General features: G+C 39.8%; 1 protein-coding gene across 5 annotated transcripts in view; it reads left to right on the forward strand.

The window, feature by feature from the left end:
* The window catches only part of TBL1XR1 (TBL1X/Y related 1), a 108606-nt gene that overhangs the window by 76523 nt on the left and 8539 nt on the right, over positions 1-23544 (forward strand). For all 5 annotated transcript variants that reach the window (XM_040074089.2, XM_040074092.2, XM_040074088.2 and 2 more), the window contains 10 exons: positions 10061-10163; positions 12276-12421; positions 13888-14107; positions 16108-16240; positions 16942-17083; positions 17383-17446; positions 17549-17646; positions 19377-19437; positions 20574-20695; positions 21161-21235. In XM_040074089.2, coding sequence (XP_039930023.1) covers positions 10106-10163; positions 12276-12421; positions 13888-14107; positions 16108-16240; positions 16942-17083; positions 17383-17446; positions 17549-17646; positions 19377-19437; positions 20574-20695; positions 21161-21235 — 1119 coding nt within the window. In that variant the 5' untranslated portion in view covers positions 10061-10105. The remainder of the gene's footprint in view (positions 1-10060; positions 10164-12275; positions 12422-13887; positions 14108-16107; positions 16241-16941; positions 17084-17382; positions 17447-17548; positions 17647-19376; positions 19438-20573; positions 20696-21160; positions 21236-23544) is intronic.

Here is a 23544-nt window from a genome sequence, read left to right on the forward strand (position 1 = left end):
AGTGTAGGGGTCAGGAAAGATGCTCACACACACCCCCAGAGCATACTTCCACCCCAGGAAATGCTTCTTCTGCTCCATTTATGTGGTCAATATTATTTACAGAGTAGTTCTGTCAACTTCTTTCACTGAATATAATACCTGCACTTGTAGGTGTTTAAACTTTGTAGATGTTTAAAAAGCCAAAGTGAGAGTGTTCAGATCTGAGGGGCAAGGTTAAGTGAAGGAGTGGATCCTTTGTTGGAAAAGATCATGTTCATGGAGCTGGCTGTGCCCAGACTACTGCACGTTTGGTTTTTAGTTTTTTGTCGTACACTAGGAAAGAGGAACCAGTCCCCAAAGACCTGCAGAAATTCAGTGTAGTTACCCAAGTAGTGATACCAACCTTAATAAAACCCAGAAATACAGTGTTTTGCAAAAAAGCCTGTTCCAACACCAACAGGCAGGAGTGACCGCCAGTGACTGTTTCCAAACTTGGACTCTAGCAGAATTCACTGCTCTCAGAACTGCCAGGCAAAGGCTGCCTGGATCCCTGCAGGCTCAGCCTTGCAGGTCACACCACAGGGCTCAATTTGGAGTCTCTTTATTTTGCTGTTGGTGTTGCAGAAATTCTAGATGTGCAGTAAGAAATCGACTTGAGCGAGGATATGTCCAGCTAACACGTTGTGCTGAGTTGTAGGCACCAGCTTGGGGCAGGGAGGAGGTGCTGGTTGGTGCTGGCAGACCTGCCCTGGTCCCAGGTTCTGCACCTGTTCAGGTGCTGGGAGCTCAGAGCAGTGCTGTGCTTGGTTACATTGTGCAGGTGTCACTCCGAATCACCTCGAATTCTTGTTGTTATGGCAACATTAAAAAAAACTTCTTTATCGAGAGTAAGGGAACCTATTCTGGTAAATAACACTGAAGTGAGTCAGACAAAGGCCTTTCTCCTGCAGGCGGTTCAGGACATGACTCAGGGCACCAGGCTAAACAAACAAGGACAAATGAAATGAACAGGCTTTACTTGGACTAGAAAACACTGTTGTTGATGATGAATTGAATTTTTTTTTTTTCAACCAGCAGAATTTATTTGTGTAAAATGTTAGCAACTTCTGTTGTAATGAAAGAAGGACATAGAAAAAGGAGTGATTGAAGGAGGTACAGATGCATGCTCTGGAGAGCAGATTGAGAGATGGGCTTAGGCGTGCACGGTGAGGAGGTGAAAACCAGGGCAAATGTGTGACCACAGGCTTGAGATCGGATGTCAGATCAAGAGATGAAAGCTGGAAGATGGATCACCAGCTTGGGAAAGATAGCAAGAGCAGTGGACAGAAGCTGCAAAAGGGTGACACTGCGTGAAAAGGGAAGAGGAGCCCATATGGCTGTATGAAAAAATCAAGTCAAGATAGGGCTGCTGTTGTAGGAGCACAGAAATACCTTCCCACAGCTGCTTCTGGGAACTACATCTGCTGTTTTATTACCAGCAGGTAGCAATGTAAATATTTTAATCATAACAAATAGAATCCATGCCAGACTATACAGTCACTAATCACCATTCCACAATAAGATTTACAGAACACACAACCCCCCCCCACAAAAAACCACAGACAACTTAAAACTGACTAATTACAAAAGTCTGCCCAAACTTCAGCGGTTTTCCATGGAGAAATAAGTAGCATGAGTTGGAAATGAGTCTTCTTTTGTAAGCCATCAGCATCCAGCTGCAGCCTAGTGAAAAACTGTGTCACTGTTAGTGCACCAGTATCCATCAGTTCAAGCAATTGATGTAGATGTAATCACTGTCTCTAATAGAAATAAAGTCAGGGTAATGGAACATTGTCACAGGATCAATGTCTCCTGTTTTGAAAATAAACCCCCTCAGCTTTGCTTTTGCATTTATGTACCAGCAGGCGACCACATCATTCAATTCAATTGACACAGTCCCTTAGAGCCCTGAATGATCTATTGTGGGAACATCAGGAAGAACATATTGGAAAAAATGGAATGTTCCTGATCAGACTTACAGGCCACGTTATTTAATGGGTTTTCTAGCAGTGAAAATGAGAATAAATCAAGTGAGAGCAGAAGCTTAGCACGGTATGGAGATTTTTAACCCCGTTTAAGTGTTAATTTCTACAGGTTCTTAATCAAAAAGATTGAACCACACGAGTTGTGTTTATTTTCAGTGGTGGTGTTCATAAATAGAAAAGCATTTTTGGACCTTGCCCTTCCCCACCTTAGTCTCAGCAGAAGCCCTTGGTAGGGCTCATTTTGACTGACTCAAGGGCTCTTCTCAATCTGTTATTTTCTCAGAATTTTTTTACACAGGTTGATCCAAGCGAGGTTTAATGGGTGTGCTCCCACATTCATCCATAATTAATTTCTTACAAAGGCTTTAATGCAGCACAGGAGATCGGCAGCCGTATAGTTGAAACCAGGTGCGTGCCAAAAAGCCGTATAGAGGATTTTATACAATGTGGCACAAAAGGCTTTTTCCAGTTTTCACCTTTCTTGGACTTGATTCCAGCAGCTGTTCTGTGTCTAGATCCAGGCAGCATTAGCAGGCAGCTATTTTAGCACTTAGTAAAGCCATTGAACAATTTCACAAAGCCTTCTTGAGACAGGGTCTAAAAATTTGATTGCAGAAGTCTTTATTTATTGGAATTAGGTATTCCTGAAGGACTGTAGCTCTTTCTAAAGGGACATCCTTCTAATGGCCTAAGAATGGAAGCTGCAGAGCTCGTTTGATGTTAGCTGTGTTCCTGAAATGCCCCTCTAATAAGATGATTTTCCCTTTTGAGGGACAGATGGACAGATGTCTCTCCCTGGAGGAATGCCAAGCATTTGTCTGGTGCTTCCCTCTCCATTACAGAGATGTATTTAGCACACAGAGCCTGGAATTTGGACCTTGCAGGTCATCCTGAAGTGATCCATACTGGCCAAACCTACACTAGTGCTCCCTCAGGTGATTCTGCTAATTCTGGTCATCAGTCAGTTTTACAAATGCCACATTTCCAGTTTTGCTGCCATATAATCATCTGTCCAGCTTGTGTGTGGGTAGGACAGTCTAACCCTAAAGGTCATCTCATCAAGCCACAGGTTCTTCCTTTCTAAAAATGTCTTAGGTCTGGATTTGATAATTGATCAAGGAGTGTTTCATAATGTTTAGGTATATTTCCTGGTGTATTCTGATAATTTAAGTAATGAAAGAGGTGGTGGTTTAACCTTTGAACTACTATGTCTGGACAGTTTTCATTTAATCCCAGTTTGTCTCCATCAGGGAGCCTGAGCTCTGTGGTTAAAAATCCTTCACTAAACAAGATGTTTAGGCTTGGGATCTTGTGGGAAGTCAGGGAGGGATGGTTTTCATGAAGTAATCGAAAATGAGGCAGAACTTACTGCTGGAGGTTTTACTGCATGTTCTGAACAGCTGAGTTTTGCTTTTAAGCTCTAAAGGAACGTATTTGCATGTGCAGAAGGATGTATCGGGACTAGCTCCATTTCAACTAGGTTGTAATTGTCATGCAGGAGAGTTGTGCCTTTAAAGAGATGTCACAGAATGATTGGCATTGGAAGAGAGCTCTGGAGATCCTTTAGTCCATCTGTGTCTACTTTCATTGTTACCCAGAGAGTTGAAAAGTCTTTAAAATACTAATAAACAATATGTCTTTACTATTCTGATACAGGAAATAAGGAGAAAAAACTTCCCCAAACATAATTTCTTCTGGTGTTGCATTGTTAGAATGAAAAGAAAAAAGGGTTTAGAACATAAAGTGCTGAATTAAGTGTCAACACCAGAAATATTTCTGTACCTCTGGTCAGCCTAGGGATTTACAAAATGTGATTGCCAAGAATCACTGCAAGATGCCCTGTAGCTGTCCAGGAAGATGTATTTTCAACTCTAGAAAGCACAGAAGTTTGCAGCTGTGTAGCCATAGCCATGGAAATGCAATCCTGGGTAAGCTGCCACTTGTGTCTGTGCTGTAACATCCGGAATCCCAGCCTCTGGGCCACACAACATATGACTTTGGGGAGGAGATTCGTAGTTCAGTAATTAAATACTACTTTGCTTTAGGCAAAATCAACAAATGGGCTTCATCTGCAGCATATTTTGTAACTGTACTCAGGACTGGGCTGCATTTTTCAGATAAGCGGACAGTAACTTACTTTTAGCCAAGGTTTGGATGATTTTATGTTTTGTTCTGGGTTTTGTTTGGTTTTTATTTTTTTTCCTTCTGTTCCCTTTCAGGGTAATTCTTTTTCTTCGGAAGATTTCATACTGGCTTTGTCATCTTGTATTCTTCATACTCTCAAATTGGCATGGAAAGGCAGAGACTGTTGCCATAAATTAGGTCACTAAAGCTGAAGTACAGAATACAAATATTTGTCGTCTGAGCTAAGGAAGGCAATTCAGATGAGGAAAGGAAAAGTTGGTTTGTTTGGGTTTTTTTTTTTTGGTGTTCAGAAATTAAACTGTATTCCTGAGGTTGAAGGCAAAGCAATAAACAATGAACATGAGAAGCATCTCTTGGTTTAAATTACTAGAAGGAAAACTAGCAAAGCCTGATGATATGAGAAATCAGGAAGAATGCTCCTAAGATAGAATTACAGATAACTTTATGCAAGTGCACATCTGAAATATTAAATCTGAAGCAAAAGGGTGTTTAGCTAATAGCAATTTAGAGGCACAGGTAAAAATGCAGAAAATGAGAACACTCTTTTGAGATACTACAGAAAACACTTGGGTGTTTTACTTGAAAAAACATTTTTCTTTTAATTAAGAATGCTAGAATTCCTAACTGCAGATCATCAGATAGTAGGAAAACTTTGCTAAGGGTTCAGTTGTACTGTGCCCAATACAATATTGGCCCCCCTTGCTCAAGTGAAGATGTGAAAGAGCAAATAGGAGTATTTAGAGCAATTAGCTGATATACTTGAAGAAAAACTTTATTTTCTTTTTCAAGTGTGACAAAATATTCATTTTGATCGAAATTGGTGTCTAATAAATTCCTGCACAGAAGGTTGTACAGCATGAGTTGTAGACTACATGCTTTTGATATAAAGGAGCCACTAATTAATTTTATGAGCTTTCCTTTATAAAGCATTTCTAAAGGGCTATGCAGAGCTCTTCTTTGGATGTAAACTTGGGAATTTCATCAGCCATTGGGGATGAGCCCACCGTGTCTTGGGGAAGAGCATTTGGAGAAAGCTTTAGTTAACAAGGAATGGCATTTTGTGGTTTAAATCTCCAGTTCTGTAACCTATGATGGCTTTGGTATCTGAATGAAACCATGCTGAAACCTCACACGTCCAGGAGTTTGCCAGGTCTGAGTGGCTGGATTGAAACAGCACGCTTTGCTCTTTTTATTTTAATCATCATGGCCATGGAAAACAAGAGACTCTTAAGCAACAATTGATAAAATGTCTATATACACATATGCTAGCAAAATATTTGTCTGGATTTCTTGCAAAAGAGGAAAAAATAAAAGCTCTAATGGCAGTATTTCTGTTGTAGGGGATTAATTGTTTCTGTAGCCAGACTTTTCTGTTTTCCATGGATAAATGTAGCAGCTTGTTTATGTCTGAACATTAAGCATTCTTCAGAGCTACCCAGAGCATTAGCTGCTTCCTTTAACATATCATATTTGGTATCAAACTAATGATTGGTATGTTTTGGGGGAATTATTATTCACAGCAGCCTGTCAGGTTTTCCTGTTATCCTTCCTATAGGGAATGCATTAGAGCCCACCTACAACTGCAGAAATATCTCTTTTTAGGCTGTTATTTGATGATGCAATAACTCTTAATTGTAGTGTAACTCCAGCATACATTATCAAATGGTGATTAAGAGATATCCATGAATAATCTGATGTATAAACTTTCTCTGCCAGTTCGAGTTTGTCTGAAAAAAAATCCCCAAACAACCAAAAAAACCTATTACGCCAGGCGCCATGTCGGGCGGCATCTGTTCTCCAGCACTGGCCATGAACCTGGACAAGGAGTACAAAGCTAGCACAAACTTGTGGAGTGGAATAATGATTTGTCAGAAACACGACCAGGTTTGCACTGCTGGGCGCTGATTAGCCTGCAGCTCTGGTGTTGGTGAGAGCGGGATTCGATCTCCTTTTAAATGGGTTTTAGTTGTAAATTTTACCCCAGGTACGAGGCGTGCGAATGGCCCTCACGGGACAGAGGTGAGGCCTGCCCTGTCTGCCCTGGGGCAGGCACAGAAACACAGACGCACTTCTGCCAGGCTGGGAGCACAGCCAGAGTTGGTGTTGTCTCTGGGATAAAAAACCTTGTTTCCTCTGAAAAAAGTAGCTTCCAGATGAATTTGTGTGTGATTCCTGGCATGGAATGAGTGGGTCGGTTTGTCTGAAGCACAGGCGTGTGTCTTGTCTGCTCCTGACCTGTTACTGAGTAAATCTCAAGGCCAGCGTCTCTATAGGCAGTTGACTTTTATGGCTGATGTGTGTTATGCCGGATAAATTTTGGGACTTTAGGGACTTTCTGTCGTAGCATTAACAATTACGTGGGATTTCTGGATGTTGTGCTGATTCTAACTGAGCCAGTGGTGTTACAAACCACAGGCCCATCCTTTGGGAAGGGAAATAAAACCTGGGAAGAGGCCTGCTGAAATGGACTTGCTTTTGAGCAGGGGATATCGATCCTGCTGTGGCCCCATGAGCAATTTGGGCATCATTTGTAAGCTCTCATGCCCATCCTTTTTTTACCTCTTGTGGGGTATTTTATTTATTTATTTCATCCTGGTTTTACCAGTGAGGAATCTGCTGCACGTGTGCCGTGCCTGCTCCAGGGTGCAAAACAGAAGTGAAGGCAAGTGGGAGAGATTTCCTTTAAAAGCATAATTGGATCTAAAGCAGCAGTGTGGGTGCATCATAATTTTCCATGTAATTCCACAGAATGTTTTGAGGAAGACCTGGAATGTTTCTAAGGGCAAGAAAAAAAAGAAGGGCCTTAAGGATCTCATCACATTTTTAGAATGGGTTTGGGACATAAAGCTGCAAATATTTTAAGATATTTTTAATGGTCCCTATAAAAATTAGACTAGAAATCTAAGACTGCTAGAAATTACACATTAAATTCTACTTATTTTTGTCTCATTTTTATGTCTCTTTGGTGATTTAATTTCTGCATATAAAATGAAGAGCAATATTAATATCTATTAAAGTGCGCAAAATAAGTAGTTGATTGCTTGTAGAGGCAGTGAATCTGGGGGGAATTAGCCAGCATTTATGAAGTAATTTTTTTAGGGTGTGGGGTACATGGGTCCATTGTCATAAGCAATTTGAGGGTTGGCAGCCTGGTGTTACTGCAGTGTGTCAAAGGGAAATAATTATTGTATCCTCCTCTACTGTATTTTCTCTTTAATGTGACGTTTGGCTTTGGGTTGGAAGGAGGGTGTTTTGGTGTTGCCCATTCTTCTCACATTTCTTGTGTCACTTGGCTGTGGGACGCTTGTCCCTAGGCTCCGTGGGGCCTGGGATGGGGGAAACACAGAAAACACCTTCCAGAAAATGTCAATGGGCGTGGAAAACGTGCACAAAGCAGCATCTCCGTAGAACACCAGAACCTTTTGCACCTTTTCCAGTTTCATGCCCCTCCTCAGGCAAAGCTTGTGTTTATTGGAGCTGTTTCTGTGTTTTTCTGGTGGCCAGGGTGCCACAGCCAGTGCTGCAGTGCCACCTCCCGATAGCGGGGCAGGACCAAAGCTTCTTTTGCAGAACACTCCAAGCAGCCTTGAGAAAACGAGGCGCCTTTGATTCGGGTGGGGTGAAGAATGCTTTTGACACACTAGCGAAATGTTGGGGTACTTTTCCCTTCAGCTACCCAGCTGCATAACATGTGAATTGATGTGGCATCTCCACGGTTCTGCTTTCAGGGGGAGCCTCTCTTTGTATAAATAATTCAGGACCTCTGTGTGTGACAAATAGCACTTTCATCAGGTTTCTGCGGTTTGATCTGTCGTTTTTGGTGATGCAGCAAGATTTTGAATATCGGCGACAGACTTACGAAACAAATACTGCCATTTGTGTGTGTGTATGTAATGTAAAAAAACCTTCTTTATGAGTCTCTTTAAAGTTAATTACCTCCTCTTCTGAAGGAAAATATTGTTCCTCTTCCTACAGCATTTTTCTGTAAAAAACAGTCTTAAAGAAAGGTAATTTGCTCTATGTATGGCAACAAAACATAGCTGAATAAAATCAGTGTTTCATCCTGCACATGGTGGAATTGGTTGCTAATGCATGAAATGGCTAAAAATGCCACTCATTTTACATTCTGCTCAGTAAACAAATCCTCAAAGTATATATTGAAGTTTGGCAGGGATATCTTGTATGGCTGCGGCTGTGGAGGGGCGTGTTTGGTATCAATGTACTTTCCTTTACCAGCACTTACTGGAAGTCATTGTCTTGAGGCAGATTTTTCCCTTAGAAATAAGAGGGATTGAAGCAGAGCTGCAATTTTATATATTTCCTTAAGAAATTAAAGCCATCTCCCGTCCACATCTTGGCTGTGAGCTGGGTGGCCACGTGCCTGGGGTAGGTTCGGGGATGTCAGTGTGTGATTTCAGGTAAATAAATTCCTTTTCATACCCAAGTTCATCCTTTAGCCTCTCCTCTTCTTGAGGGCTTTAATTGGCTCTTGTCTTTACAGCATGATGGGATTTGTGGGAAAGTCACATCCTGGAGGACTGTTCTCACTGTCCAATTTAGCTACAGTTGGCCGGTAAAACTCAGTTAGGTGATAAGAAAAAGTGTGGAAAAACATTTTCTCCTGTTACCTTGGGAGTTCTTGCTAGGAAAAGATGCCCAGGGAGCATACACATGGCAGCCTTATAATGCCAATCATAACCTTGTAGTTGTTACTTTCTGTTGTATTCTGCACTTTCCCACTGGAGCAGCAGTGGCAAGTGGCCTGACTTTTTATTTTGAACAATGTAGGAAAACCCATTTTCTAGTACTTTTTTACATCAGATCCCGGGGTAAACTTTGTCAAATAACAGTTGGCAAGTCACTTGCTTTCTCAGACTCCAGTTCCATAGGAGAAACAGTGGTGGTGGTCAGCTGGGTAAAAACCTATGAAGGTTTGCTGATGAAAAGTGCTGGACAGATAATAGGAACAGGAGGTGGACATTATTTCATCACATGTCCTGGAAGCTGATGTTTTCACTTGTTTACTTGGAAAGGTCAGAGTATTCAGACATCATGAGAATGTTCTCAAAAATATGATTTAGAAAAAATACTGTGTTCTGGCTCTTCATTTAAAGACTGTTGCTTCATATTTTCAAAGTTTATAATCAAAAACATATATAGTCTGATACGGTATTTGTCGTGCTAAATATTTGTCATTATTAAAATCAAGAAAAAATTGTATGTGTAAATATATATATATATCTCATCAATATTTTCAAAGCACTGACTGAAAACCTACAGAAATGTTATGAAAAATGGACTGTTTAGTTTGTTTGTAATGTCGAGAATTCCTTTTGCAAAGCCAAAAGGTATGGCTGAGATGTTTTCTAATCTTTAGTGGGATTAGCTGGGCTTGCTTTGAACAGACGCTGTGTGGTAGCTCATGCTGTTCTGTACCTTTTCACTAGATCAGGAGTAGCTGAAAATTGGAGTTGATCAGAATGTAAAAGTGAGAATCTGCCTAGATACCAATGTGAAACCAGGTTCTTGGTCTTTGTTAACCAGGTGGAGAGAGACCCATGTTATAAAAAATGTGTTCCACAGCAGTAATGTAGATTGGATGAAACTTGATTATTTTTTAAAACTTGTGAAATGAGGCCTTTTTAGTACTGGTATTAAACAGCAGAGCTCCCCAGTCCATACCAACTTGCATCTTATGAGAATCCGGCCCTTCAATATTTAATCTTCTGACCTTTATTTTGTGGTGAGACAAATGACTTTTTAATGACTCCAGTAGACTTATTTGCATTATAAAATAAAGCCATTGACTATGCTGCCAGGGAACTACTTACTTTATAAATATAGCATTTGTTGGGAAATACCTATTAGGTACTAAAAATATTTAATTGACCTACTTTTTTTTTTATTTGCAGGGTTGTGTCCTTTGTTGTGACCTCATGGTTTAACTGGGAATAAAGATGAGTATAAGCAGTGATGAGGTTAACTTCCTGGTATATAGATACTTGCAAGAGTCAGGTGAGTTTTTACAATTCTGGTTATTAAACAATGCATAATTTATTTGATCTTCATCTGAAACTGGCTTTAGCAAACACAGGCTCATTTAATTATTTTGCCAGTAGGCATGTGCTTCTGTCTGAACTGTTTCTTGGTGTTTCTTCTCAACAAGAGAATGAATTCCTGCCAAGTTACCTTCTGTAACTTAATCAGATTTAGTAATTTGGAGTCTTCAGATGGCAGTCAACCAGCCAAGGACTCACTCCATTGCTAAAATGCATTTTCCTGGAGATCACTTCTCCGCAGGGTGATGATGGCACTGTGCACCATTTTCTTCAGGGTTGCTTGAAGAAGAAAATAGAATGATCAGCAAAATGCTGTTCTTTCCTGTTGTCTTGGAGTGGCTCCTGCCAGCTGGTCTTGTGTAGCTGAATTCCTTGCCTGAACATGATTGTGGGAGGGCAGATGTGGCTGTGTTTTAAAGGAAGAAGTGACAAACTGTGACTATACTTGACTCTACGTAGAGATGAACAGATTTTTTCCAGGAATAACTTGTTGGGGTTCCCAAAAGCCTTCACCCCTGCAGGACCTTTTTTTGGAGGATCTTTTCCTTCTGGGTAGCCAGAATCTCCTGCTTCTTAGGAGAAAGTGTAAGAGACACTTGAATATTGTCAGACTTGAAAAGAAACCTTTTTCCTGTCACATCCCTCCACGCTGACTGTGCGTGCACAACACAAGAATGCAGCAGTGCTCCCTTATTTTTAAAGCTTCCCCAACCCAGTGGGACCAGCAGTTGGAGTTTGTGTTGCATGTTTGGGTTTCTAGATGCAGCCGTATGGCTGCAGGGAGTTTTGTGGTGGGGGTGATTCGTGAAGCTCTGTAAGAGACAACATCATCTTTTACTCACAACTGTGATATTGATTGCTTAACACAGCCTACATTTAGAATGGGAAGATTTGACTGGAAGTCAGGGCATGCCCCGGTAAATGAACAAGTGATGATTGTCAGCTGGCAGGAGAGAATTTGGTCTCAGCAATACTTAAGAGAAGTTTGCATATTAAAGCAAAAATAAACTGCAGTCTTAAGATAACACTGTAAGAGATCAGCTTGACTGTATATACATATAGATATATAAGAAAATATACACATGTTGTACCTTGCTCTTTCAACATTTATTGATTCATAGTTTTTGTTTAGTGTTTGCTGATGGGTGGCTTCAGGCTTGTAGAAAATGCATTTGACTGATGAAACATGTGTCCACTGCTCATGGACTTCTCAAATTGAGGCAGAGAACCACCAGAAGCAATGATGGATGGCAGACTTCTACAGTTTCTGCTCGTCAAAAGAAAGCAAAACCTCATTTTTCCACCTGAATTTACTGAAAACTACTACACGTTCTTATTCCAGTTGCAGATCGCTTTTGTCATAGAAGCCAAACTTAGAAAATTGCTTAATCTTCATTTGAAAGTTTGCAGGCAGCTTTTTGCTTCCCTGATAGGGAAAAAGAAAAAAAAAATAAAGTGGTTTAAGAAAAAATGCCATGGCAATAAAGTTAATTTGCTGAAACAACTATTTTTCTCTAGCTTAAATTCACTTTTTCAGGGTGATCAAATAAATAGCAAGCAGCTGCCATTGCTGCATCATTACATGTTTGCCACTTCTTAGTGCACAGTAGCTGATTGTAGCTCTAAATGCCAGAGCGTATACAATTATGGCAGCACTGTACCTGAATTCTGTTCGCATACAGATCCAAAATAGCAAGTGAGTCTTGTGTCTTGGATACATTTATTTTATTAAATATTACATATAATACAGTACTTACATGTAGTTTGTGAATATATAAACATATTTAAATGCTACAGTGAATTGTATATTTTATATTGACTTGTGCACAAATGTTTTGCCATTGATAATGTAATTAAGAATTGTTGTGTTTATATTGTTTCTTTTCTTTTTTTGTACACTTAAACTATGAGGGAATTGAGGTTGACAAGTTTTTGGTAGTTCAGAAGCATGCTGTAGCATTATACTTTGTACAGTTTGTTCAGGTTTTAAACAGAAGGTCCTACCATGGTACAGCAAGTAGCATTGTGTGTCTGTAAATCAATTCTGATGTCTTTGCCTTGTCTTTAGGGTTTTCCCATTCAGCATTTACCTTTGGTATAGAGAGCCATATCAGCCAGTCTAATATAAATGGTGCTCTGGTGCCACCAGCTGCTTTGATTTCCATCATCCAGAAAGGTCTGCAGTATGTAGAGGCAGAAGTCAGTATTAATGAGGTAAGGAGGCTTTGCCTGCAGGAGCACTGTGTCCTTGCTTGCAGTAAGTTTGAATGTTCGTATTTTTTCTTAACTTTCCTGTATCCTATTTATTTACTTTTACTTCAGATTCCTTACTGCTGGTGTTCACCATGACTCCAGTGGTGGAACCAGAGTGGAGTGACATAACTGGGTGGGGGTTCTGCCCAGTGCAGCCACACTACACCAAGCATGGTGTTCTGGCTCATTGCTTAAAGGTCCGTTGTGTGTAGGGTTTTTACTCTACTCTAATGTTGTAGTGCATCCAGACAAGTGCAATAGGATAATAGTTGAGACCAGTAATCTCTCTATTTTTTGGTTTCGTAGACTGGCACTAAGGAGGTAGGAGAGCACTGTGCAGCTCTTGTTTGGGCTCTTGTGTCATCACAGTGAAGTAATGTGAGCCCAAAGGCAAGGTTTGCAAGGAGAGAGAGGGTTTAAATTTGTGGCAGGAAGGCTGAAGGTATTTGCCAGTTCACCTTTTGCCTCTGCTGGCTAATTCATCTTGAGCAGGATCTGTTAAATTTGATGTTTAAATGGTTATTCCAGCAGTACAGAAAGCTATGTATCTTCCTGCCTGACGGTGCAGACACTCTCCCTCAATTTCCATTCTCATTTGTGCCTGGAAGGTGAGAAGCCTTTGTGTGTGCCAGTTAGATTACAGAAGGAAACTTTTTTTTCCCCCATTAATTCTGCTCACTTTCCAGTCTCCCTCATGTCTGCTGTTTGTGTGGTTTTCACAGTCCTAGTGAAGCAAATCCTTTCCCTTAGGAAGCCTCAAAAAAAAATAAAGCAAGTGATAGGAATAGAAGAAGACCCTATATTTATTGCAAGGAATCCTTCTAGTCCCTAAAAATAGATCCTTACGAAGCCCTAGCATATGTATACGGGTATTTTTAACTGGGTCTTGTCCATTTCAGGATAAAATTCTTCCTTGTTGTTTGAAAGCATGCCAGCACTGTTTAAAAAAAGGAAGAAAACTAGTCAACTCCCCAGATAATATGTTTATGGAAAGTATTAGTCTAATAAGACTATAACTTCACAAGTCAGTGACCCGAGTTGCAATGTTTGCAGCTCTCTCTTCAAACAAACCATTAGATTTTGCTGCAGCCATTCATGTTTGAAATCATATTCATAGATAGCTTACAGAATTTTTTGCTTTAGCGACAATTCAGCAAACTCGAATCAAGTAACTTTTGATTCCACAGGCTCTCCCAGAGGTCTGCAGTGGCTTTGTTTGCATATTTATGTTGGCCACTTAACTTTAGACTAAAATTCCAGTCCTGACCACAACAATGATAGATGTTACTTCCAGTACCATATGTAAACCGCTTTATTGTATTAAATCAAAACGTTTTCTTTAGTTTTGCTTGGAATCTTTGCCCATAATGTTAATTTGTACTTGGTGTTATCTTTTTTTTTCCTTTTCTCCCTGTGCTGTAATTTAGGATGGTACCTTGTTTGATGGTAGGCCGATAGAGTCTCTCTCACTGATAGATGCAGTGATGCCTGATGTGGTACAGACAAGACAACAGGCCTACAGAGACAAACTTGCACAACAGCAGGCAGCAGCTGCTGCAGCTGCAGCCGCCACCAACCAACAGGGATCAGCGAAAAATGGAGAAAATACTGCAAATGGAGAGGAGAACGGAGCACACACTATAGCAAGTAAGTTGAGATAGAAATGCCTTTAAGCTGGGTTAGCATTTCCTGGTTGTTTGTCATAGTATGGGCTTGTAGACCGTGAGGTAAAAAGGTAGAGTTTGGAGCAACCCTTCAGCTTACAGAGTATTCCTTCATCACGGGTGATACTTGGACACAGATAGTGTCTCACCTTTGGCTGTCCCCTGTTTTTGGTAACTGGGGTTGCAGGAGTCAAAGTTCTGAATTCATTAATTCACAGAATTCCCTTGACTGGTCTCACTTCCAATACTGCTTCTTTTCCATCCACCTGAAGGTTTTTCACAGGGCCCTTGCATAGAAAGGGAAAAAACAATTGAGGCACTCCTGTACAAGGAATGAGGAGAGGAGTCTGCCAGTCCATGGCTGGTTAAAACTGAGTTAAAATTGCTTGTGAAGCTCTGCAAACTCCTTCCACAGGTTCTGTAAATCCCATGGATCCAGGAGCTGTACCTGGCTCTTGGAGTGATGTTGAGGTCAGGGTTGCTGGGACAAGCCCTGTGTCCCTTGTCTCTTTTATCAATATCAGTTTTCACCTTTTGCTGTTCCAGATTGCTTGATGCAACTGCTCGCAGGTTTGCTTTATTCATGAATTCCATTTTAGTTGTGATTGGTGAGATAAATGAGTTCTGTTTGTCATCACTGGTCAAAGGAACATGTCTTACAATGAGGCTTAGTATGGAAAAGTTTGGGTCAGGCATTAAACTGTGATTTTGAAAATACTCTTCTGGAAGTCTAAATTGCATTTTTAACTATGGGAGTTACAGTTCTTTCTGTAAAAACACCTGAAGAAATGACATTTTTGAGAGAATATTAATATTGAGCCATGTACAAGTTTTACAGCCTGATTTTAGTAGGTTTTTTCATTGGTATGTACGATAAAAAACTAGAAATAAATTCTTTGGCTGAAGCAAATTAGGTCTCTACTTTTGATGCTTTCATTTAAAAATCTCAAAGGAGTATTTACTTAACTGTGAACTGGAAAGAGGAAGGGTAGACCTCGGATTTCAGCACTGTTAAATGTGATGTACCAGCAGCCCCTGCTGGCTGTACAGCACCTCAGACTGGCATTGATCTTCTGACTGAAGCAATGCTTTATGTGGTGTTCTTTCTGAAAAAATACTCATGTTTTAATAGTGTTTTCTATTTTCTCACATGCACAAGCAGTGACAGAAACCCTTATTGCCAAATTAAGCAATAGCTGTGAAATGATTTCTTTAACCGCAGTGAATAAATATGGAACAGGTGAACTGTGAAGCATTTCTTACGTTCTGTATTTGCACTCATCGTGAATTTATTTTTAATAATAGAAAATGATTGATGGTAGATGCCAAGAAAACTGTTTTGTCACTTGAATTTCCCCCAGTATGTTCTACAGAAAAATACAGTTTCAACCTCACTTCCACGCAGAAAGTTACACTGCCCTAATTCCATGGTAATTGCTGATGGAGTTTGAGAAGCTTGGCTATGTTTGCTGTATCACCAAACGTGATTATATTCATTAAAGTCATTTTGTAAATGGAGTGTCGGAGATGTAGATTTAAAACCTGTTTGACTGCAATTGGTGAAAAGAGATTTTTGAAAATGAATGTGTTATAAATGTATTCTTAAAGCACAAGCTAGACTAGTAACATACTGTACTGTGCAATATTGGGCCTGAAAAACAGAGTACTTGTAACAGCATTTATTTTTTAGCATAGCAGAAAATTAACTTTTGGCCCTAATTCTGAAACTCTAAAGTTAATTCTGTTTGGATGTGAAGGTTTACTGGGGCGAAGAGCTTTCTCACATTTTCAAAACTACCCATCTGTTTATAGGGCTTCATTAATTGGAACTGAAAAAATAAGTGTGATAGCTCTGTCAAATTTTTGAATCACATAAATTGTAAATTCTTGCACTCATCGCAGAAGAACCTGAACCGTACAGGAGTCACAATGTCCCAAAATACTAAAATCCACCTCTCTGTACTGTTGTTTCCCATAATGCAGATAATCACACGGATATGATGGAAGTAGATGGAGATGTGGAAATCCCTCCCAACAAGGCAGTGGTGCTGCGTGGCCACGAATCCGAAGTGTTCATCTGTGCCTGGAATCCCGTTAGTGACCTTTTGGCCTCAGGGTATGTGCCCTGCCCTCCTGGCTATGTGGAGTGTCCTGCGTGGGCAGGGCAGCAACACCTACCCCAAAGTGCCACAGGGCTGTTTAGAAAATAGTGCTGTTAAAAAAAATAAATAATAATAATAATCATGCACAGGAAGGGCAGAAGGCTCAGGGAACACCTGCCCCAAAAGTCAAATGCCAGTGTTTGTTCTTTAGATAATAGTGCTTTAAATTCAGTCTATTATTAATAATAAACTATATAATAATTAATAAATAATTACTGTCTATAATAAATAATTAGTATATTATAATGCAGCACACAGTTATAATGTATAAATATATAATTATGTGTAATTATTGTAATATATAATCAATATATGGTCTAATATATATCACATATATATTGTATAGCACATATATTGCTCTATTCTATATTGCATATGTATATTATATATATTACATACTATGTATGTAATATATATATGAACTATATATAGTGTTTTTATAAGTATAATATGTAACAGATTAACTATTATTTGACATACCATATATTACAATATAAAATTAGTATATTGTATATTATTAGCATTTGGCACGTTGCATATCATACAACGTTACAGACTGTCATTGTAGCGATGCACGTTAATACATCCATGAAATAAACGGGATTACCCAGGTGTAAGCAGCAGGATTTCTGTCCCCCCCCCGGGTGCTTTGCAGATCCGGTGATTCGACAGCGCGGATATGGAACCTCAGCGAGAACAGCACGAGCGGCTCCACGCAGCTGGTGCTGCGGCACTGCATCCGGGAGGGGGGGCAGGATGTGCCCAGCAACAAGGACGTGACATCGCTGGACTGGAACGTAAGTGCAGGTGGCGGCGTCCCAAATGCTCCCAGGAAAATCCTGCCTGCAGCACCTCATGGTCAAATTTTATGTGACAGCAGCGGTGTCCTCTGTGGCGGCACCTGAAATATTTCTGTTTTGAGCAGTTATATTTATTTTTCTGTTGTACTTCAGGAACTTCTCTTTAATAAGTTGCAATCAATGAAATAAATATCGTAAATCCTATGCGGGGTTATTCTGCCTCAAATTTGCTTTGTGCTCTTTAGCTCGGAGTTAAGCAGTAAAAATAAATAAAGAACTCACCTTTTTGTTGGCAGAGTGAAGGTACACTTCTAGCAACTGGGTCATACGATGGCTTTGCAAGGATATGGACTAAAGATGGTAAGCAAAATACTTTTTAATTTACGATATGTTATCCTATATTGTGGCTCACGGCATAGTTTTTTTATTTTTTAATGTATTCATATCAATATAAATTTTCAGGTAATCTTGCCAGCACCTTAGGGCAACATAAAGGTCCTATATTTGCGTTAAAATGGAACAAGAAAGGAAACTTCATTTTAAGTGCAGGAGTGGACAAGGTGAGATAATCTTTGGTAAAATTAAAATTCTTTCCTTCACCGTTATAATCTAACTGTAAGCAAAATAGCAAAACTATGCAAAGTAAGTAAATGAAACTAAAGGCATGGGATGTAACTATGTGCTTACAAAGATCTTGTTATGCTTAGCTGTGTTTCCTTGGGTTTTTATCATGGTTTATTGAGATATTGTAATTTCCTAGATTTCGGTGTCTGTGGATCTCTCCCCATTAAAGTTATTCTGAGTTAGAAATTAAGTGTATTGAAACCAGAAACATTAAACCTTTGTGAAACCAAACCATCTAAGTCCAGTGAAGCACTTCATGCAAAGCCTCAGGAAAAAAAAAATCTACTAGAGGAGAATAGGTTCAGGCTGAGTTAATATCAGTCAAACCTGAGAATGATTATAAAGATTAGAGCTGGAACATAAGGAAATTGATCTGTGTGACTGGAGAGGTGCCACTTGTGTAACGCCATAGAGCTCATTGCTTGTCTGTGTTTTACTTCACATCTCTAAACAAATTCAGGGTTACAAATTCCAGTTCAGAGTTGCTGTTAGTGTGAGAGGTTTTACGTATGGATGGTAGGAAGGGCACAGAGTGATGGGAAATGTACTTAAAATGAATTCAGAGAATCCAACAGAATATTGCAAGAGTAAGGAGAGTTGATTTTTTCTTTCCTTTGTAACTGATTCAAGGTGCAGAAGTCAGCATAGGTTTTCTCTTAGTGAGAGTGGCAAACTGCAACCTCAGTACAACCACTTTAAACTGGCAGTGTCACTGTAAAGTAGTAAACTCTTCATTTTTTTTTTTTTTTTTCCTGAATGCATTTACTTGCTTTATTAGCCAGCTTTATAAATGCTTGTGCTGGCACAAAGGAAAGAAAATTTAATGTCTCAAAGCATGGAAAAGATGTGTTTTCTCTTTTGGCATCTGTGATGATTATGCCAGTTTTTAAATATTTGTGGAGGTACAGCTTTTATTTTCAGGAAAATAAATAAGGAAGAAATAGAAACCTCATTTCAGTCAATAAAACTTCTTAGACAAACTGAGATTATGCTTTGAAAAATATACTGCTTTAGCAGAGAGACTGACCCAACCTTAGGCTCCTTTTCCATAATTAATTAATGTGGTCAGTTCATGCTTCCATTGAATTTGGTGTCAGAATTTTCATTGATCATTGAGGTAGGGCAGGGATGTTGGCATATAATATACTGATGATAAGATACTAATTCTGTCACATAAGATTTCTTTAACCAGAAGCTTATGAAAGTATTGGCAGAGAACAGCATAGAAGGAAATTACACCCTTACATTTTTCAGTATGTGACTAATTGTTAATAACATCTCCTTAGAAACTAGTGAGTAGCTGATACTACAATTTGAATATACAAGTATTTGAAATTAAAATAGGTGTGTGGAATGGATTACAAGAATATAAATAGGACTAAAGGGATAAAACTGTTTAAAAGCCCACAAATTCCTTCTTCCCTCTAGACCCCAAAATGTTGTGGCTGAACACCTTTCTAATGCAGTTTTAAATTTTCTACTGTTTTCTGTACATCTACTACTATTTCTTTTAGTACTGGATCAAACTCTAGAAATGTATAATCAAGAGCAGGTTTGGGTGATGGTGAGCAGGGTAGGTATTCTTATACTTGTGAGTGGTGGTAGCTGTGGGGAAATTAGCGATTTGTACAAGTTTGTTTATTGTTTATTTATCTGTTTAACACAGACCACAATTATTTGGGATGCCCACACTGGCGAAGCCAAGCAGCAGTTTCCTTTTCATTCTGGTAAGTCTTGATTTCATCATTCAGATTTGTCATCTGAAAAGACTAAAGGATGTTATTTTTAAAAATAAATTTTAAAAATCTGGTGTTCATGCTGCTTATTTGCATCATTTTAAAATCTTACAGGTAGTCTTTGATTACTGAGTCCCATATTGGAATTTTGAGAATGCAAACAGAGATGTGTTCTGATTTTATAATGCACAGTTTTATTGCAATTCCACAAAAATCATAAGAGATAAATAATCCAAGTATTCCTGACTTTCTGTAGTATGATGGCAGACAAATCAAGGGATAAGTGTTTATCACCTCGGGACTGCACTTGTCATACTCCTGTATCCCATTGTTCTACTGTTCCCAGATTGTTTGGCCGCAAAGCAGCTGAAAGGTGTTCACTGGCCAGCTGGGCTGGCAGTACAGGAGGTCAGACAAATGGATTTGTGGGCTGCATGCTGAGCAATCCTGTCAGGATCAGCTGGAAGACAGAATGGAGAGGTTGACAGACATGTCACTGAATGGCCTTTAAGAAAGATGTCCCATTCCCACTCTTTATTCCACTCATGCCACATTTCCAGTGGCATGACAGCAGTCAAAAACATCAACTCAGCATTTACTCCAAGCAGTTCTCTCTGTGCTACCTGCCATAAATAGCTGGCTCAGTCAAATGGAACATGTTGCCCATGATTAAGCTTCAAGTTACCACACCTTACAATGCTGGAATTAAGAAAGGAGATAAATCCTTACTTTTCCCGGGCTGCCATCCCTGAGCAGGAGCTGCTGGTGCAGATGAGCTCATACACAATGATGTGTGAAGTCGTGGGAACCTGCTCCTTGTGCTGACTCCTGAGATTTGTTTATAGATCCCTTAACTATAACTTGATGTCCTGCTGGACTGTCTTCTGTATAACTTTGATTTCACATATGTTCCATAATATGATGACTTCTATTAAATTTGTTGCATTTTGTGTAAGACTTGTTTTGGCAGCATTTCTTACTGTTCGTAGTGTTTATCTTCAGAACTGCTGTAAAATTAACGATTGCTTCCTGTTGGCTTTTGTTCCAAGGTGGTGTATGCTAAATTTGTACATCAAATTCCTGCAGAGTGCGTACCATAGCTTTAAATATCTTTCTTTTTCTTTTAGCACCAGCATTAGATGTTGATTGGCAGAGTAACAACACATTTGCCTCTTGCAGTACAGACATGTGTATTCACGTTTGTAAATTAGGACAAGATAGGCCCATCAAAACCTTCCAAGGTCACACAGTAAGTACTGCAAAAAGGGGTTTGCTCTGTGATATTTTTATTAGTGAGAGGTTGGGGGCTCAGTAAGCTTACCAATACCCAGCCAGCACTTGTGTGAAAGTTGGTCATTGGCACACACAGGTAGTTGTGGTTAAGGTCTTAGGGTAATCAGTCTCTGTGATTATCAGAACAATTCTCACCCCCCCGTGCAGCTTGTTTTACCAGTGACAGGATGCAAGAGTGAGCTTTAGAAGAAGCACGGTAACTTTAAGACTTTACCATGTGGTGTACAGGAATGCATGGGAAATGTGATAAATGGATAGTAAAAAGCTGGTATTACTGAAGGCAAAGCTATGAATAAAAATTAAATGTTAAAATCCTGACAATTATGCAAATGTTCATAAGTGCTGTCCAGCTTCATCTTTTGTAAGCTGTCATTTGTAATGGAAGGGAAGACTTCAACTGACTCTCACTGTTCACTTTTAGAATGAAGTAAATGCAATCAAATGGGATCCAACTGGTAATCTGCTGGCATCCTGCTCTGATGACATGACTCTAAAGGTAATGGAAGTTCTGGGGCTGGCCCTTGTCTTTGTAGGACTCTGGAATGCACTCCATTAGCCTGGACAGTCAGGCAGTACCACTGTACTTGCCGTGTTGTCCAGTATTTTTTCTTTTTTAGTATAACAAGGTTAGGCAATCCTAGAAATCCTTGTTAATCAGGGCCAAGCTTTGGTCCAGAGAACTTGTTACAAGCTGCCAGCCTGAGAGTTGGAGTGTGATTTATTAGGTGCTTTTAGCTGTTTACAGAATCAGGTCATTAATCATGACGCTGTCACGCTTGATGGTTGCTTTTGGTTAAAAGGAAAAGTTGGAATGCAGGTCAGGTAGCACCTACAAGAATGGGTGACTTGCTCCTTTCCTGGTTTTCTTCTGCTTTCCCCTTCTTTCTAGTTAAAATCTTTGGCATGTTGTTTCTTCAGAGGCTCTGTGCACTCCTGGATTTTTCCAGTTGATCAGGAGTTGCAGCATCTATAACACAATCCTTCAGTGTCTTCAGTTTTCACTCACACCTTCACTTGTCCTCCTAATGATTCACAGCTACCTGTTTTCTTGTAGAACAGGGGGAAACCTGTGAGTGGAGAGGACACTGCAGCTTACACTTGTGACTTCAGTGCACTCTAGAGATCCTTCCAAACTGCCACCAGCAGAAATGAGGCTGTTCATGCCTGACAGGCCTGTGCTGCTTCCATGGTGCAGATGCTTTCCATTACTCCTGTACTGCTGTGCATTCATTGGGACCTTGGTAGAGTTTCAGGATACGTGTTTTGCATTGACAGCACTGTCCTGCTGGTAGCCCTTGGGGCAGTTAATTCCAACCAGCTCTCTGTTATTTAATCAGGGAATGTCTGAATGAGTAGCCACATGTCCCTCCTGCTGGCACACGGTCAGGCTCTGGCAGGGGAAATCACCTGATCTAAATACAAACACATAAGCACTAAGCCTCCAATCTAAAGCTGGATGTCTAGACATCTCCAGTCAGCACTGTCTACCACTGCTGAAGAGCAAGTTATCCTTTCCTAAGTGTCTTAAGTCAAGCGTGATGAGGAAACCCCTGAGAGCATCAGTTCTCCATTGGCAGTGGATGGAGTCAAAATTGCCAGCCTAAGCAGGTATTTAATACTTAAACAGCTGAAGCTCAGGGTGATGAATCCCAGGCTGGAGCTCGAGCTGTTGCAGCTGCCTCTCTGTGAGTAGAGGTGACAGCTGGGAATGTGTCAGCATTTGTGGGATTCAGGCAATTAACTTCTTGGTGGCTGTTTTGAATGGAGCCCAGGCTGGAAAGAATATTATTTTGTTTAGGGCTAGCTGAAACACCAAGAGCTGGAGAATAAGTCTGCACATCACTAATCACATGTGAATCACTTACTTTTCAATAGCAAAAGGAATAAATACCACATTTAGAAGCACATGGAAGGTGCCCAGTGATTTATTTACTTGATAGTTTCTAGCTACAACTTAGTGTTCTCTAGGGCAGCTGATACAGACTCTTTCATCTATGCCAGTTTTTGGGGAGAGAAGCTAGATTTTGATCCCATCAATTAAACTGGAAATACAATTTCAATTCTGTCTGCACATTGAAAATCAATATCCTCTTCAGCAAAGCAGCAGTTCTGAAAAGCACCATTTATTTACACATGCATCTCAATTGCATCTTAAATACAGTAGGACTTAAACATGCTCCTGGTAGCTTTTTCTAACAAAAAGTGAACTAAAAGCATTACTGAGACAGATATTATTAAAAGTAGTGTTCAGGTGGTTATCAAATCTCACGTGTAGGAAAAAGTATGAAAGCCTTCCCAAATCCCTTCTGTAGAAGCAATGTAAACTCTTAATAGAATAAAGTTATTTTGTTTTTTGAGCATGATCATACAGGAGTTGGAACCCTCTAATGACCTCTGTGAAGGACTGAACACTGAAATCTGGTGATGCAAATACTAATAAGTCAGGAAAATGCCACAGTGGTATTTCTGGCCCTGGATTTGTATGAAAACAGAAAAAGTATCCCTTTATTTCACTCAGTCTGTGTAGCAAGAAGTTCATTTAAAAATAGGACGGTGATATTTTAGCAACTCAGACATGAGCATTTACATATTGCTCTTCTCATTTCAGCATCTGCTCTTATCCCTGCACTTTTCAAGTAGTTTGCAGTTAACTCAGACAGTTTGATTTCTACAGGCAGTACCTTTATTACTCATTAACCTTGCTGGGGGTTTAGAACACAGAGAATTAAAGGTCCTGGAATAAAACTCGGCATAATTACTCTAAAAACCTAGCAATCATAGCAACTGTTTTGCGTGGCCTAAAAG

This window comes from Hirundo rustica, chromosome 10 (assembly GCF_015227805.2).
Source record: "Hirundo rustica isolate bHirRus1 chromosome 10, bHirRus1.pri.v3, whole genome shotgun sequence".
NCBI lineage: Eukaryota > Metazoa > Chordata > Aves > Passeriformes > Hirundinidae > Hirundo > Hirundo rustica.